Source organism: Cygnus atratus, chromosome 1, assembly GCF_013377495.2.
Source record: "Cygnus atratus isolate AKBS03 ecotype Queensland, Australia chromosome 1, CAtr_DNAZoo_HiC_assembly, whole genome shotgun sequence".
NCBI lineage: Eukaryota > Metazoa > Chordata > Aves > Anseriformes > Anatidae > Cygnus > Cygnus atratus.
The window spans coordinates 7,578,511-7,594,913 of record NC_066362.1 but is presented as its reverse complement, the minus strand read 5'-3'; the positions used below and the strand labels follow the sequence as shown (position 1 = coordinate 7,594,913).

At 42.7% G+C, this 16,403-nt stretch overlaps 1 protein-coding gene across 3 annotated transcripts in view; it reads left to right on the top strand.

Moving 5' to 3' along the window:
• The window catches only part of FAM107B (family with sequence similarity 107 member B), a 58,537-nt gene extending 43,411 nt beyond the window's left edge, over window positions 1-15,126 (top strand). For 2 of the 3 annotated variants that reach the window (XM_035549391.1, XM_050711908.1), the window contains exons 2-4: window positions 7,092-7,275; window positions 11,643-11,796; window positions 13,802-15,126. In XM_035549391.1, coding sequence (XP_035405284.1) covers window positions 7,148-7,275; window positions 11,643-11,796; window positions 13,802-13,918 — 399 coding nt within the window. In that variant the 5' untranslated portion in view covers window positions 7,092-7,147 and the 3' untranslated portion in view covers window positions 13,919-15,126. Of the gene's footprint in view, window positions 1-1,509; window positions 1,569-7,091; window positions 7,276-11,642; window positions 11,797-13,801 lie in introns of those variants that run through there. The other variant, XM_035549392.1, reaches the window with a different exon arrangement.
• The last annotated feature ends 1,277 nt before the right edge of the window (window positions 15,127-16,403 follow it).

Below are 16,403 nucleotides of genomic sequence, written 5' to 3'. Positions count from 1 at the left end.
GTTACCTTTTGGGGTGAATCTAGCTGCGAACTATGCAGTGGAGTTTGTTTCCTAGGAGGCGTAATTTCAATGACCTACTTCTCCTCAGCGTCATGTTTAGTGCGGTGTGCGGTAATTACCCGTGCAGCGTGCTGGGGGAAGCCACATGTATGCGTTCAGTTGCATGCCTGTACTCGTCATGATTTATCCCTGCCAGATGAATGACAGAGATGGAAGGGAGGGCGTGTGTGCGTGGCGTGCTGCTGTTCTGCAGGAAGAAGGCAGTACACCAAGGCGGGAGGTGGAGGAAGTGCAGCATCTTTTCCTTGCCATCAAAACAGCTTTCCACATCCCCACTGAATCCAGGGATTTCAGTAAGCTCAGGGACCTTGATTATAAATTGGTATGGAGAATATAAATCCTCAATAAACAGGCAGGGCTTTGGGGGACCAGAAATGATGCCAGGTGCACAGTGTGCTTTATTTGCTGTTAATTCATGGTGTGCCGGTGGGTTGGGCATGGACTGGCATTTAGGGAAGATGGGTGCCCTTCGCAGCCTGCTAGTCTTTATCCTGTGTCTTTCTGCTCCTCCTGCACTCTGTTAAAAATCAGATGCTAAGTAGTTTCACAGGGGAAGTCCCTATCTGAGTATTGCCTATCTGGCAAAAAGGGCACCGGAGGGGGCGAACAAGTCTACGTTTCCTTCTTCCCTCCCTGTGCTCTCCCAGCCACCTGTGTGTGGAGATCTGCGAGAGGCACTTCCTTCTTCAGCCTCTAATTACGCAGCTTCCTTGGTACCTCTCCAGCCTTTTAACTGAGCAAGAGAAGAAACGCGACCGTGCAGAGCTGCTGGTACGTTCACTCAGCTGGTTTCAAAGCTGCTGACAGAGAGCTTCATAGCAGAGCTTGCAGCTGTAGGGAGAACTCTTGTGGATCACCGTAAATTCCTGTCCGTTGGTTCATGTGGTTTCAGCAGGTGAAAATATTCTTAAAGTTGCTTGTATCTCTTTCTGCATCTCTTTTCCAGGTAGACTGGAGACCAAGAGAGACGAGCAGTTCTGCATTACCAGCAGTGCTCTTTGTCCCTCAGCCTCGGTGGGGATGTAGGCTGTCCCCTCAGCACCCAAACTTGGCTGAACTTCAAAGCACAGAAACAGAGATTGCTGGTGGTGTTCAAACCTAGTGAGAGCCACAGGCGGTGCTTTGCACTGAGAGAATTGTGACAGCACGGGGCACTGCCCCAAATCTTGCGTTGTCTTTCCTTTTCTGTCTCGGTGACAACGCAAACATCTTTAAAATGACCTTCTGGTTTGTCATCCAGTGGATGTTTTCTCTGTGAGTTGTTGACATTGCATTCTCAGTAGATCATAAGGGAAGAAAATGAATGTTAACTGGGTATCCTTGAGGTCTGGAGTGCCGCAGTTCATTTTCATATCCTCTAAAGCGACGATAGGAATAGTTTCAGTAGCCGGTGAGCCCTGCTTTTCTCCGTATTCTTGACATCACTGAGGTTGCTTTGGGCCGCCCTGGTCAAGTGAGCAGGAGCAGCAGCAGAAGTCTTTGTGGTCTTTCAGCCTCTTGGCAGCCGTGTAAGTAATGAAGCTGTTCACTGCTGATACCATCACCTTGCTCCCTAGGTTTGAGGCTGGAGCCCGGTTGACCCTGTTCACTGCCATTCTAATCAAGAAAATGTTCGGAGATAATGTGATTGTGTTTATGTGGGCCTAATTGCAATGTCATCTATCAGGCTCACGCTTTTTTTTTTTTTGATTAGGAACGCTGCTGTAAGACCTGTCGTCAGACTGCAGTGAATTAAAGGAGGAGGGTAAAAAATACTTTTAAGAGATTAACCATTTCTCTCTGTGTTTAATAGCAGAGCTAAGACTGGGAGGTCTCTCTGCTGGCGCATTCCAGTGAAGTCATCCCAGTGTTATTGCAAAGGAGAGAAGTTGGGTGTGTTCAGAGAGTCCATGAATTTCTCAGTGTAAGGAAGGTGCTCTTAGTTAAAGTATTCTGGCATTGTATGGACAAAAAAAAATTCAAGCTTTCTACTTCGTTTTGTCTGCTGGAATCTGGAGATTTTAAAGTGCATGGTAAAGAGCAGCGAGATTGGTCTTGAAAGGAGCTCACGGTGGTTACTACAGTTCTTTTCTCTGTAGAGGAGAGAGCTGGGGCGTGAGGGTGAAATAACTTGCCCAGGATCAGGGAGGCAAGGCCAGAACCAGAAACGAGAGCAGCCAAAGGATTAAAAAGTCTGCCAGTCTTCGTTTTGTCGGCAGAACGGTAATACAGCAAGCGATGGGCAGCAGGAGGGTACGGAATGAGTGGTCCCTATGGCACAGTAAGTGCACACAGCCCTTTACGTGTTCAGTTTTGCAGCAGGTTAATGCACTCTCCTGATCCGGAAGCAGATTTCTCGCTCTTGGAAGGCAGCAGCCTGTCTGAACGAAGCATGAAGGGCTGGGAGGAATCGAAACCTCCAGCCCACCCCTTCTGTCCTTCCCTCTCCCCCAGGGGCAGGCTGTGCCCGTGTTTTGTCATGACCCAAACCTCTCCAGCCCTTTTACCTGCCAGCGACTGGGTGGATGAAAACCAACCTGTTGGGACAGCGGCTGGCTTTAGCATCCTGGCAGGAAGGAGTGTTTTGTGTTCTGTTTTCAGCAGCTCTCACTTTGAATTAAAGGGTGAGCCGTGGGAAGTTATTAATGATGTCTGTAATCATGGATTAATCAAGTAAATCTCTCCAGTCAAGTGCCTCTCGCTGCACCGAGAGCATATAGATGAAGATGATAGTGGTGGTGAGCTTTCATGTACAAACAGAGCTGAGAAGGTGACTGGGAAGTGCAACGTGGATCGAAGTGGCCCTTTTCCTTTCCACCCAGGGCAGAGCTAGCTGTGTTTGAGCAGAGACACGCCGAAAACTTTTTATTCCGATTCCTCTCAAAATCAGAAGGGGGGAGAGTAAAACCCTCTTTCTTTCCAAAGAATGCCTTTGGGTTGCTTGTAACAAACCGCAAGTCTACGCAGTAGTTTAAAGATCTAAAAATGTAAGCCTTAAAAAATGGTGTTTGATGGCTTGCAGTACAGCGTGGAACAGATGTTCAGGCTTCTTCAAGAATAAAATCTTTCTTCAGGAGGTATTCAGTGTGAGCTAATGCTTCTGTGGAAGATGTTAATTCAAGAATTTATTAAGACAAAAAGGAAATGGCATGAATTTAGCTTTAATGTAATTTTTGGACCCGGACTAGTCTATTATTTTGATGTTCATCTGTATGCTTAGGCATTTATTTATCTGCTTTTTAAGGGGCCTCAAGCCTACCTCTGCCTTCACAGCTGGAAATAATTGTGGGAACCATTTGAAGGGTGAAAATGCCACATATAAGTATAATAATAGAAATACGTGGTGTCTCCCAGGAATTTTTATATTCAGATTCCATATGTGGAGGGCGATTTCTGGGATGAGGAATACCAGAGAGCAAATAAATGCGATTCCCTGGATGCCATATAAACACTGGGGTTTTCTTGGCATGAGCTTGCCTCTCGTTGTGAAGCCATACGAGCTCTGTTGTAGCAAAAGCTGTGGCGGCTGCAGGAACCTTAACCCGGTGTTGTTAAGAGCTACTCTGGATCTGCTAAAAATTCTGGGGGCTGTCTGCAGCTCTCTTTGCATGCGTCTTGCAGTGTTGCTATCACTTTGGGACTTTTGCTGAAAAAAAACCAACTCTTTAGATAGAATAAAAAATGAAGAACATCAGAAGCAGACGTGCTTGTTGGAGATGTTCCCCCACGTGGAACTTGCATTCTTCTGGCACACCCCAGTTCATTGCATTCTTTCACTATTATCAATTTGAAGGGTCTCTGCTGCTCTCACAGAGCTTACTTGCAATTATTTCCTGTATTTTCCTTGGAAAGCAAGTATGTGATGGCTTGGTCCTGGCTTTCCATGGCTAAGGTGTCACTGTGGTTCTTCTTTGTTGCTCTGAAAGCATCTTGGCATCTGAAAACATTACATTTCTACCTGGGAGGATACTCGAGGTGATTTTTATATGGGGACATTTTCTTTGTCTGGTGGGATATTGAAGTTTTTTTGTGGTTCTGTTTGAGGATTCAAAATTCCAAAATCCAAAAAATTTCAAAATTCAAAATCCAGGATCCCTAGTTAATTATTTGTGGATTAAAAGATAAATAAACATCCTCATCTCCAAGAAGTCAGGGACAAAGTCTGAGCGAGTTACTCAGGCAGGACGAGACACTGCAGATGAATGCTTTTGTGCTGCTTGTGCAGCAACAGCTGATTCAGAACATGCACCGAGGAAGCGCCTGCCAAATTAGTGGGTGTATTAAACTGGAAACAAGCTCAGCTAAAACATACCCGAATCCACATCTCTTTCCTCGTGTTCTGGAGTAAGGTAGCAGCGAGTCACCGGAATGGGTTGCGCCTTCTCAGTCGATGTGTAGATGAGTGAAAGGAGCCTCTCACGTGCTTTTAAAGCAGCATATTCCTGCTCTGTGATTCTTTGGGTTAAGGTATGGGGAGATATAAAATTCTTTGTCTAGATTTACGAGGCAGAATTGCTACAGAGCCACTCCAGTAATGCTGGTAGCAGGGGGCAGTGCTTTGTCTTGCACTGTGATGCTCTGAGAGCAGCTCTATGGGTGGTGGCTTTTGTAGGGATGAGCAGCAGAGACATATTATGTACTTATACATATAAATTTCTACGGTCTGAACATATATTAAACTTTGTTTTAGGACTTTAAGGCATTCTGTCACGGAGCTGGACTGCTCTGCTGATGTGAGGGCTGAACCTCAGAATGAAACGCGGAGGTTCCGCTTCCAGCCCAGCTCCTGTCTCCTGTTGTGCACTGAGTCCTTGGTGCCTCAGTTTCCCTTTCTGTGAAACTTAAAAGTGCTTTCGTAGACGTTTGCTGTGAAGGGGTGTGGGCTGAAATCACACTATTTCAATTGCATTGCGTGTGTACCACGTTGCAGAGTGACTACGGGACTGCGACGGTGGCCTCCAGCCAGGCTAAGGTTTGCAAAGGGTGTGAGGGGAGTCACCGAGTGGGAGCCGGGTGCTGTATTTCGCTGGCTTCATTTGGAAATCCTAGCTGAAATCATTTACAGCCTAATCACATGTGGAAAGCGTCTCCAGTCCTCCAGGGAGCTTTATTCATTCACATTTGCTGCTAGTAGAGTTCATGTTACGTTAGGAAACCGCGGTTCCTGACCTCAGAGCTGAATACATGTTTTTAAAAATAGGGATGGGACAGAAGAAAGGAGAATAAATAGGCTTCATTTTAAGTCATTGCCAAAAGCAAATCTACAGGCTGCAAAATATGACATCAGGCTTTCTGAGAAATGATTGAATCCAATTGTTCTTTTTGGGGGCTCGTGTTAGAAGACCAGTGCGTTGGCTATGACTGTTGTGGGTGATTCTGTTTTCCATCTCCACCTAAGCAAAGGGAAGGCTCGTCTGAAAAAAGCAGCAGGTCAGTTCCTGGTGTACTTTTATGGAGAATCGTGGATGATGATGAATGCCTTCTGGGAGAGTCACAGTTCCTTCAGTGCAAGAGAAGTGAGAGAGGAGCACAGGGAAACCCAAGTTTATATCCAAAACAAACCTGCACTCTGAATACCTGAGCTCTTTTAGTTGGGAAAAGCCTGACATGAACACCAAGGAAATATGAACTGCTGCATCCTTATCTCAAAAAATGAAATAAATAAAGTTTATTTAGAGTCGTTGATGGATAGACTTGCACACGCTTGCTCATGGCATGGAGCTAAGTGATGTACATTGAAATGTAGGCTGTGTTTCGGGTGCTTTTCGTTTTTTTTTTTATATGACATGCAATTAAACAGCGTGGGATTTGAGACAGTTCATTGGGTGGCCACCAAGTTGGGCTGGGGGCCGGAGCAGCTGAGGGTGCTGGGCTTGTTCAGGGGGACAGCCTCGGGGACCTAACATTTAGACTTAAATTAGATTTAACAGAAGTCTTCCAAGTTTCTTCAGGCAAGAGTTTCCCAACGATTCTGTATATTTGGCCTTTGTGCAGATAGGTGCTCGCTTGAGATAAGCAAGAAGGACTCCGAGGGGCATCCCATTGATTCGTCCCCGTAAAACCCACACGCTGTGAGATTTATTTATTTATTTTGTCCTATCGAAGGAGCGATGTTTGCTTCATCGAACTGCTAACTGCAGCGTGCTGGATTCTGCACGCTGGTGTCCGTGACAGCAAATGGAGAGGAAGTGCTCTGAATGTGTTTTGTTTCAGGTGCTGAACGTTTTGTGGCTGAGGCTCTTTAATGCAAGGGGGGACGAATGGTCATGTGTAAATTACTTGAAAGCTATAAATTACTTGAAAGCTATAGTTTACTTGTCATCTGTTGCTTAAAAGTGCTGCGACTTGGTGTTTATGTTTTCTATGCTAGGATAGGAAAATGCCAGATTGGGAAATGATATAAATCATGGGGGTTTTATTGTCTTCAGATCAGTGGACTTCTTTGGACTTTCACTGGGTGAAATATGGCCTTAAGAAACATGCAACTTTTTCTCCCCAACCTTTCTGCTCAAAAACTGCCAGCCCCCATCCCAGCAATGGCAGATTTGGCAATTTTCACCCGGAAACTTTTGCTTAGTTTGCTACTGCTCAGGGCTAACCAGCACGAGGTATTTTCCCATAGCTGGCATGAGACTGATGGCAGAAAATGAGAATCTGTAAGGTTTTGATACGCATTCATGGTATTTGATATAGTCACTATTTAAAACATCTTTTGGATCTTGACATTGCTGATATAAAAATGTTTCATCTGGTGGACTTATTAAAATCAGTCGGGCTCTTTGCATGCTTAACCTCAAGTATTTCTAGTTCTCAGGATGGAAGGAATCCGCGCATCCAATCAACGGATGAAGGTTTTCAAAGATAACTTATGAAATTGCCATCTATTTTAAAAGACGTTTGCTCTGAGCACCTTCACTTACTACAGACAAAATCTGTGTAGAAAAGCATAAATGTTATCAGTGTGGAATGCTGCCTTGATGTGTTTTAAGACAGCTTTAAAAGGCCTTTCAATGTAGTTTTACCATAGTTCTTCCCTTCCCCCTGTTTTGCAGATACTGTGAGTAAGGACACCGAACCCAAAGATCCGTATCCCACTCCAAGAAAGATTATGGCTGAACCAGACTACATAGATGATGACAATCCTGAATTAATTAGACCTCAGAAATTAATTAATCCTGTGAAGTCATCCCGGAATCATCAAGATCTCCATAGAGAGCTGCTTATGAATCAGAAAAGGTAAAAGCCTAAAACTCACATGTACCATCCCTTGACCCCAGAAACACAGCTTGAGTTTTAGTTTCATCAAAATGGCATTTTACGCCAAACCAAGCAGATGCATTTTGTTGATTCAAATCTTGTAGAAGAAAAGACTCTGATTCTTAACCATGGTATTTGCTTGAATTTTATTAAATTGGTCTAGTCCTTCTTTCTGTGATAATTTTACCTTCTTGTCTTTATTTAACTGTTAATTTAAATTAACAATTTAAATGTTAACTTTATTTTCAAACAGCTTTGCTATCATTGTAATATTGGATAATTATTTTCAGTATAAAAGCTTTGCCCATGTTGCCTGCTGATTGTTTGTTTCCTGTTGCACAATTGGTGGTGCCTACACCAGCCTCAGGTGGGGTACTTGCAGACTCACAACCAAACCTGCGTAGATCAAAAAAATCCAAAAAATGGTAGCATGATAGTTGTGTAAGAAAGCTGTAGGCCGCCCCACTGTTTCATCTAAGTGTTGATCCAACTGTAGGCCTTCCATGTTTGGTCCACCACCAGACTACGTAGAGGATATTGAACACATGATCAGCTGTTGATAGGCGAAGCTCTGTAAAAGCTTCTTGTAAAAGACTTTTCACTTTGTTTTTGTGAATACTCACTAAGGGTTGGCTTCATGAGGAAGCAGTTCAGTTCTCCCCTATCACATTTTGTATTTGGGGCACTGTAATTTGTCTTGAACTCTTATCAAATATCTGACAAAATTCAGTTGTTACCAACAAGATCATCAAATCTGCAAGTTTTCACCATTCCCAGTACACGCTGAGTTTATTGGGCCACTTTTTAGTCGAAGAAATCCTAAATTTTATTTCAGATGAAGTTGTTCTCTGGTTACTTGATCTTTCTTACAATGCAGCGTGGTAGTCTGGGGCCTGCTCTGCCGCCGCACAAGTGTTTCTTTGTATATTATGCAAATTGTGCTTCCTCCTTTCTGGGGTGGGATGCACAGCTGTTGCATTATATATTGCTTCTGAAGAAGTAAAGAGCTGGAACTTGATTTCATCAACTTCTGAGACGCAGGGATTTGGCCTCGAGGTAGCTGAGGGTTTGTTATTAAATCTCTTCAACAATGGAGGACTCATTTAAAAAAACATACTATGAAAACAAGCACCTGACTACACAAAGGAGAAAAAAGCCTCCAGGCCTGTGAGACTCCTCCATTTAAACAAACAGACACTAACATCTATGTAAATTAGTGATATGGCCAAGATACCAATTGTTATCTTGGTGTCAAAAGCATAATCCTGCATGGCCATCCTAGCAGGAATAAGGGAACACTTGGTGTCTTCCTCCCTATTCTGGCAGGTGAATTAGAATTTACAATTCAGGAATATTATTTATTAATCCATTAATAACATACATAATTTGGGTCCTAATCTAGACCGTGGAACTCATGTTCCTTGGCCAGTTGCATCCAGTGTAAGAATAGATCATTTAATGCCCATTTTCACGTCTCTTCCGATAATTCAAATGGTCCAGGGGATTACAGCTGTTGCTTTGGCTACTCCACCACAGCTGGATTTGTGTGTTTGGCAGAGAAGTCTCATTCTGAAAATTTCTCTTTTTTTCCCTTTCGGCATGGTGGTATTTTGAGAAAAGTTTTTTTTTTCCTATGTGTAATAGCAAAATCCTCACAATTGCTAGGCGTAGCTACTTAATTCTAAATGAACAGCATTTCTTTAGTGTTGAAGAAGTAGAAATGTTTTACAGAATATCAACTGAATTGGAAAAAAGTGGCCTAAATAGGTGTTCGACCTATTTTTTTTTTGTTAATGGGATTAAACTTCAAAGTTAGATCCTAGCACCACGAAGTTTATAGGCATGGAAAGAAAGAAAGGTAAAGTTCCCCAAATTACAATCTTGCTCTGAATGATGTGTAAGCTGCACTAAATTAAGTTTGTGGTGGTGTTTTTCTTTTCCTTTTAAAGTGTATGAAAGTATAAAGCACTTGAAAACTGTGGAGCTTTTTTTTCTTCTAGAAGAATATCTTATTACACAGAACAGTTGTGCTGCCCTCAGTATCTGCTCTTCTTTTATTGTGATTTTGATGAGCTGCAGCTGTTAATTTTAGACTTGTATTTATTGGTGCAGAAATGAAATACTTTGAGGGTTTCACCAGCAGAAAAAAATGATATTTTTGAAAAGAGGGTTAGGCTTCTGTGCTTTATGCCATGTACCACCTCTGATAGGAGGCTTTTCAGTAACATAGCTGCGTGTTCTGCTTTGTTACGGCAAATTGCCGTGCGCATGGAAGAATTTTAGTGCCCTGATAGAAGCCCGCTTCACCATATTTTATTGTGAAGACTCAGTGTAGGCACTGAGAGCTTTCATTTTTGACCAGACAGTTCTTAGCAGCATTTTTTAATGGTAGAAGGAATTTCCCCATGCCTACATGCCTTCTCCATACCTACTGTAAGCAGTGTCTGTTGGATCTTGAGCTGATGTAGCTGATGAATCCCATCAGCTCTAACTTGTGGTATAGCACAGTATGCTTACCCTAGACTAAACTTTTAGGATTTTTTATTTAACCAGAAAAATCATAAAGAGGTGATTCAAGATTCCCAGTTAATCCAGTAGCAGCCTATTTGTTGCTTTTCCCTCCTAAATATGGGAGTGAAAGCAAGTTCAGATATCTTTTACAGATCTGACTGCCGATCCCATTTGATCAGACCGAGGGGTCTTCTGCCGGTGTTTATCATAGCTAGAGCACACCTAAATCAGGAAAAAGTAATGTTAATTAGCAGCTTGCGTCTGCTTCGTGGCTATCTTTATTGCCAGTCACCAGCCTGGAAGTTCCCATTGATCCAGCTCTCACTTACCCAGTAGTAATAATAATGGTAATAATAAAATTGCTCCAACTTTTCTCTGCCTGACTTATTTTAATTATAATTTAGCCCTTAAAAATTAGCATGAAACATAAAATATTAACACAATCCTGTAGCTTCTGTTGTGTTCAGGCAATGAGATATATTATGAGAAATATGGAGCAGCATTTGGTGTTGCTAAATATTTGATTTTGCTGCCAGGATCTGTACAGTGATAGAGTGTCACATAATATATGGAGTCATTCATAGATGGCACCATAAAATGGCATTTGAATATATTATTAAACATGCAGTCAGATACACATGTTATGGAAGAATTAGGCACCCACATATTAAGTAGGGAAGGGCACAAATATGTTTTTTTGAAAGCTTATGCAGATTATTAAATTTCTTGAAGTTGAAGTTAAAATGGTTGATGTTAAACTTATTGCCAGGTGTATTCATATAATAGTCTTCATGGGGAAGATGACAAGAACAGGCACGGTTTGGGTCTTTTTGCTCCAACAAGTTCTGCTAATAGCTGAATAATGGGCATAGCTCGGAATCTTATAACAAATATTTCAAACTTCATAGCACTATAGAGACAAAAGTCACCAAAATAAGTAGGAGTGAGTGAGTGTGTTTGTGCACACCCAAGCCTGTATAAAGAAAATTAAGCACCTTCCCAAAGAGGAAGGTTTCTCATTTCGAAGTAGTTGGCATGGAAAATATTTTGTGCTGAATGGACTCGAAGCTGAAATCTCATGAGAGGAAGGATCCTCCGTCCTTTGTCTGGTCTCCAAGGTGACCGCAACGTTTTTTTATTTGGGGTTTTTGTTGTCTTAGCCTCTTTCTGTGTGATTTTCAGTGTAGCCTGGGAGCTCTTGCTGTTCTCAACGGAAATAACTTGGCAGCCAGGCATGGCTAAAGCTCTCGTATTTCCAAGGAAGGACAGAATTCATGATTTCCAGGAACAATGTGACAAAATCCAGAGGGACACCGTGTTTTAGCTCTGCCCATGCAGTCTTTTCTGCACATAGTACCCTGTGCGGGACTGTCTGAACACAATCTCTCTGAATTATCAGCCAGCAAGGGAAGTGTTTTTTTTTTTTTCTTGCTGTTGTGTCTTTTTTTTTTCCCCTCCAAAATCAGTTTTCAGCTCTGCTAGAGTCTTGATTTTTGATTTTTTTTTAATCTGTTTTTCTGGAATGGAGAGAGCAGAAGGAAGACTGAATATGAAAGCCATAACAGTGAATTATCCAGGAGAAATACTAGCATGCATGTTGAAGGGAAATATTCTCAGTAATAATATAGCTTAAACTTCAGCTTAGGGTTTAGGTTAGAAACCAATAAAATTTCTGCCCATTTTTTTCCTTTTAATTAACTATTTGTATTTCAAAGTACCTAAATAGGCAGCCAGTTGACTCGAGAAAACTTACCTACAGTTTTGTGTGAATTTATGCATATTAAAAGTGATCTTTCTCCCTTGTTTCCCCTGCCCTTCTACTCCTCTTATTTAAGGGGTCTTGCACCTCAGAACAAACCAGAGTTACAAAAGGTGATGGAGAAAAGAAAACGAGATCAAGTTATTAAACAGCAAAAAGAAGAGGAGGCGCAGAAGAAGAAGTCCGACCTGGAAATAGAGCTACTGAAACGGCAGCAGAAGCTGGAGCAGGTAAGATGGGAAACAACACTAACTTTACACATCTCCTTCTGAGCTCATCACCCAATGCTCCCTTTGTAGACAGTAGAGAAGCAGCAGCAGATTTTTGGCACGGTTCCTCTGATTGAATGCAGGCACCTCTTTTACAGTGACTCAAATCACACTCTACAATTACCTCTTTGTTTTCACGTATTATATAGGAACTCCGTGTAGATCTCTGCCTTTGGTCAAATGAATCCTGTTTTGAACAACAGGAATGTGTGTGGAGCACTGGCCACATGTAACCATTGAAGCTGTGGTGAATTAGTCAACTTCTGTAGCCTTTGTATTAAGAGTTGATCACTAAGAATGGATGTTAGACTCCAGTGCATCGAAACGGGATGCTTGATGAATAAAACATCGATTGTTTCTTTCTCTTGGGTTGTGTACAAAAACTAGGTGACTTTTTAAGGCTGCAAAAGCTCTTTTGAATGAATGAGTCTACTGGCTTTTCCAAATGAAGGAAAACATTCTTGGACCCCAAGTAGAGAGATTATTATGGAGTTGCAACCCTTTGCGGGGAAGCTTACTGCTAAGCACAGGGCCAGCCAAAGGTCTCTGTGCCTCTTAAGGCATTTTGCATACTTGAGAGGCAAAATTTTTTCAGTGAAACACCTCATCAAACAAGTCAGCGTGCATAAAACATTGCATTTACCTTTAAATAAATGAACGCTTTAGAACAGTCTCTCCAATTTTTCTCGACAGAAATCAATTAAACCGAGCAACTCTATTGAGAATGAGGTGTAGTCAAATCAATGTTTAGGTTTAGTGTTTTTTATTATAGTTTTTAACTAGGCATAGAAATAATTTTGGAGGGAGAAAGCTATTGTAATTTGAAGTATATCGTCCTGTCACTTCTCCTTTCTGCTCTTAGAAAGATAAGGCCAGCTTCAAAAGATGCCTGATTTGGAATTGAGCCACCCAAGGACATATGTAGAATAGAGAATTCTCTTAGAAGAGGAAAAGCCTGTCCCCTGCAAACAATGTTGTGACTTTGTAAGCACTATGGGAATGTCATTAATTAACGTGACACATGGAGGAATGTTGTCATGAGCATGTCATGAGCATGTCATGTAACAGAGCATGTTCTTTGTCCGCGAACCAGAGACAAAGGAGAGATTATTTAAAAGAGTTAAATAGAACCAACAACATGGTCCCCGTTAATCAGGGAGACCTTGGTTTGTTCTAAGAAAAAGCTCCTTTCAGGAGCTTTTGTTAGTTTTCTGAAGGGTTATTTCTTCCTTTCTGGTGACCTGACCTGTCTGCCTTCACTGAGGATTGCTAAGCAATCCTTACTCTGTGCAGTGTGTAATGCTCTGTACTGGCACTACATAGCTTTGCCCTGTAGTGCAGAGAGTCTGACCTCACAGGGTAACTTTGAGAGTCTGCATAGATGAGAGCTTCATCTGGGTCAAAAATGTCAGTGAATGGACTTGAAAAAATGAAAACCTAAGGGCCAAGGAGGAGCCTTAATTTTTGTATTGATCTCTGTGATAGAGAAAGCAGATCTACCAAAAGATGGTCAAGTTAGATACAGAAATCCATACCTAGGCACTCAGAAATAAATTCTGCAAGTGTGCTCAGTAGTAGCTGTTCACACGTGTTCTTCCACAAGGCACATTTGGTTTCGTCCTGTTCTAAAAGCCAGAGAAGGGAATTATTGTTGTTTTTTTAATGAAGATGCCCAAGAACTTCTTCAAAAATGCTTCATCTTATGCTCTTACTGGACTAGCAGAGTTTTTGTCCATCTGGCAAAGGCATTTGCAGGCCTGCTGGAATGAGCTAGAGACAAGGATTTGAAAAGACTGATGTTTTATGAGAACAGAGACTCCCAAAGAAATACAACTTTACCTTTTCCATGAAAGAAAGAAAGGAAGCAGTTTAAATTGTTATGCATGGCCAGTTATTGAAGCCGTCTTTTGTCTTTTATGTCAATGATCTATTTTATACGCTTTCTAACATGAGAATCCCTTTTCAGCTGGAACTGGAGCAACAGAAGATACAGGAAGAGCAGGAAAATGCACCCGAATTTGTCAAAGTCAAGGGCAACTTGAGGAGGACGGTCCAGGAAGCAACAGAAGCACCAGACTCCTAGAGCCAGCACCTGCTAAGACTTCCAGCTTTCCTGCGGTGGCTGCAGAGAGGCTTTTGCAAGTTGTCTCAGATTTCCTTGTCAAGAGGGAGAAGAACAGCATCCAGCTGACACTTACTGAAGATGAGATTTTTAATTCCTGGGAAGCGTGGATTAAAAAGACTGTTAACAGAAACAGATCGACTTGCCAAATGCAGTCCTGAGATTGACGGATAAGGAGTCTGTTTGTCAGTTCAGTGTCACGGACCGGTCTGAAGTGCTCACTCAGAGATTTTAACCAGGGATACTAGGGAAGTTTCTTCAGCGTTGCACTGCTTTATCTCTTGTGATCCTAGTTTAGTGGAGATACACAGATTATATTTTGCTTTAAAACAAAACAAAAGTCCTCCTGTGGTATCTTAATGAAACTTTACTGTGCAGGTAAATTTCCTCCATCTAGACCTACACCGTGTGTGCGTATCACAATAATTTGTGTTCGGTTGGAATTCTTAGCAAGTTTCCGAGGAGATGAGGTATGATGATCGCTGCTGCCCGTCCCCAGTGGGATAGGCAGATGTAGGCCAGATGGGAATGCTTAAAATTCACCAGCAGTGAACTGTTGAGCAGCCTTAAAGCCCAGTTCTCCCTGTTGAACATGCAGAATTTGGGCTATGAAAGAGCAGAAATCTGTTGATCCTCTCACCAGAGAGAATCCAGAAGCTGATTTATCTTTAAACTTCTCCCTTGAAATGTTGTGTGAAGGTCTGTGCAGTGCTACCTGTGTATTTACCTCTCTTATCTGTCAATGCAAAACGACCTGTCTTCTACCTTTGTGTTTTGAAATCCTACCTACTTTGCTGTCGTGGCCTTTCTCCTCCAAGAACATGCTGGCCTGAATGCAGTGTTAGCACATTACTTGCCGAAACGTCTTCAGCTGAAATGAGGAGTCTGGTGTGCCCTCAGTTCCTGCTCAGTTGTTGCAGGAACTCGTTGCAATTGCTGCAACAGAGCTGTGCTGAAACCAGACCAAACTGATCGTTGCAATCTACCAAAATGGAAAAAAAATCCCTAAGTGAGGCATAAAGTGAACCTCATTTTATCCCGTCCATCCTCTAGCCTCAAGGAAGAGGGGAAATGTGTTACCACTGAGCCTTCGGGTCCAGTTCTGTCACCGTCTGCCTTTCTGCGAGTTGCCCCTGTGACTTGCCGTTAAATAAATGCTACTCAGCTTGCATAGGAATGGCAGAATCTGATCCTTCATGCTTATGACTACTAGTTACCCAGGGAAGCCTGGGGTGAGGAGGGGGGAACAGATGACTCACGTAGGATTATAGGACTGGATTCTCACCTGGTGTGACTGGGTGCAGATATTCTATCTTCAGAAGCTGGGGAAAAATCCTCCCCTTCTTTGACCGGCGTATTCCTAGCTCTCACTGAGGCTGTGCTCGTCCATATCAGCTGGGGATCTAATCATGGTCTTTGCCTTAGGATGCTAAACAAAATAATTTCTACTTTGTAATTACATTGGACATAACTGAGAACACTTTTTTCCTGATATCAACAGTGGCGTGTTTGTGTTGTAAAGGTGGTGGGGGAGGGTTTGTTGGTTTGTTTTTTACTTTCTTTTGCCCTTCCTGTAAGTATTGGATGTTTTAAATACAATTTCAGTGCAGCACTTGGGACAAAATGCTCATAATTAGCAATGTTTCCTAGTTACAGGCTTCGATTTGTCAAGATCCAGGCATTTATTATGAGGGCATAATCAGATCAAGAGTAAATTGAATTGCGATAAGTGTATTGCCATTGATTTAGATTTGCAGTGTGACTCACGTCTAGAAGATTAAACGTGAAGATGGTCTACCAGACCGTTCTGATTATGGGCATGCAGCAGACAAAGGCCAAATGTAAGACTTTTCCATGTATTTTCTCAACAGAGGAACACCCGGAGTGCTGCAGATGCTTCCCTCCCTCCCTCCCTTCCTTCCTCTGTTAGGAGAGGATCTTCCTCTCTGGGCAGCACATTATTCAAACACTTGCACTGACGGAGTTTGTTTCGTACTGCTGATTGTTGAGGCAGTGCTATCTGCTGGATTTCCATGCCACACTCACCTTTATCGTAACCATCCCCAGCCTACCAAACTTCACGTCTGTTGGCTTCCACTCTTCAGTTAACCTCCTGCTCAGCATGGAAGTGTCTCGAAATCGGTGAGGAAACCCTCCTCTGGCTCGAGAAGACCATTTCTTCTCAGCCATTTGGCCTCGGTGACCGCGGCAATCCTCCTGTGCAGGCACAGCAAAAGGGATGAAGGTGGGTGCAATCCACATGCCACCGGAGTCGGTGGGGACGCCGGCTGCTCCTTGACTTCGGTGAGTGCTGGGTTCGAGGCTGAAAGTCTGTTGCTTTCTCTCCGCATCACCTTGTGATTCAGGCGGAGTTTCTCTTTCTGAAACACAGGAGGCCAGAGAACTCCCTTGTACATACCGTGTGAAGCAGATTTCTTGTTTTTTG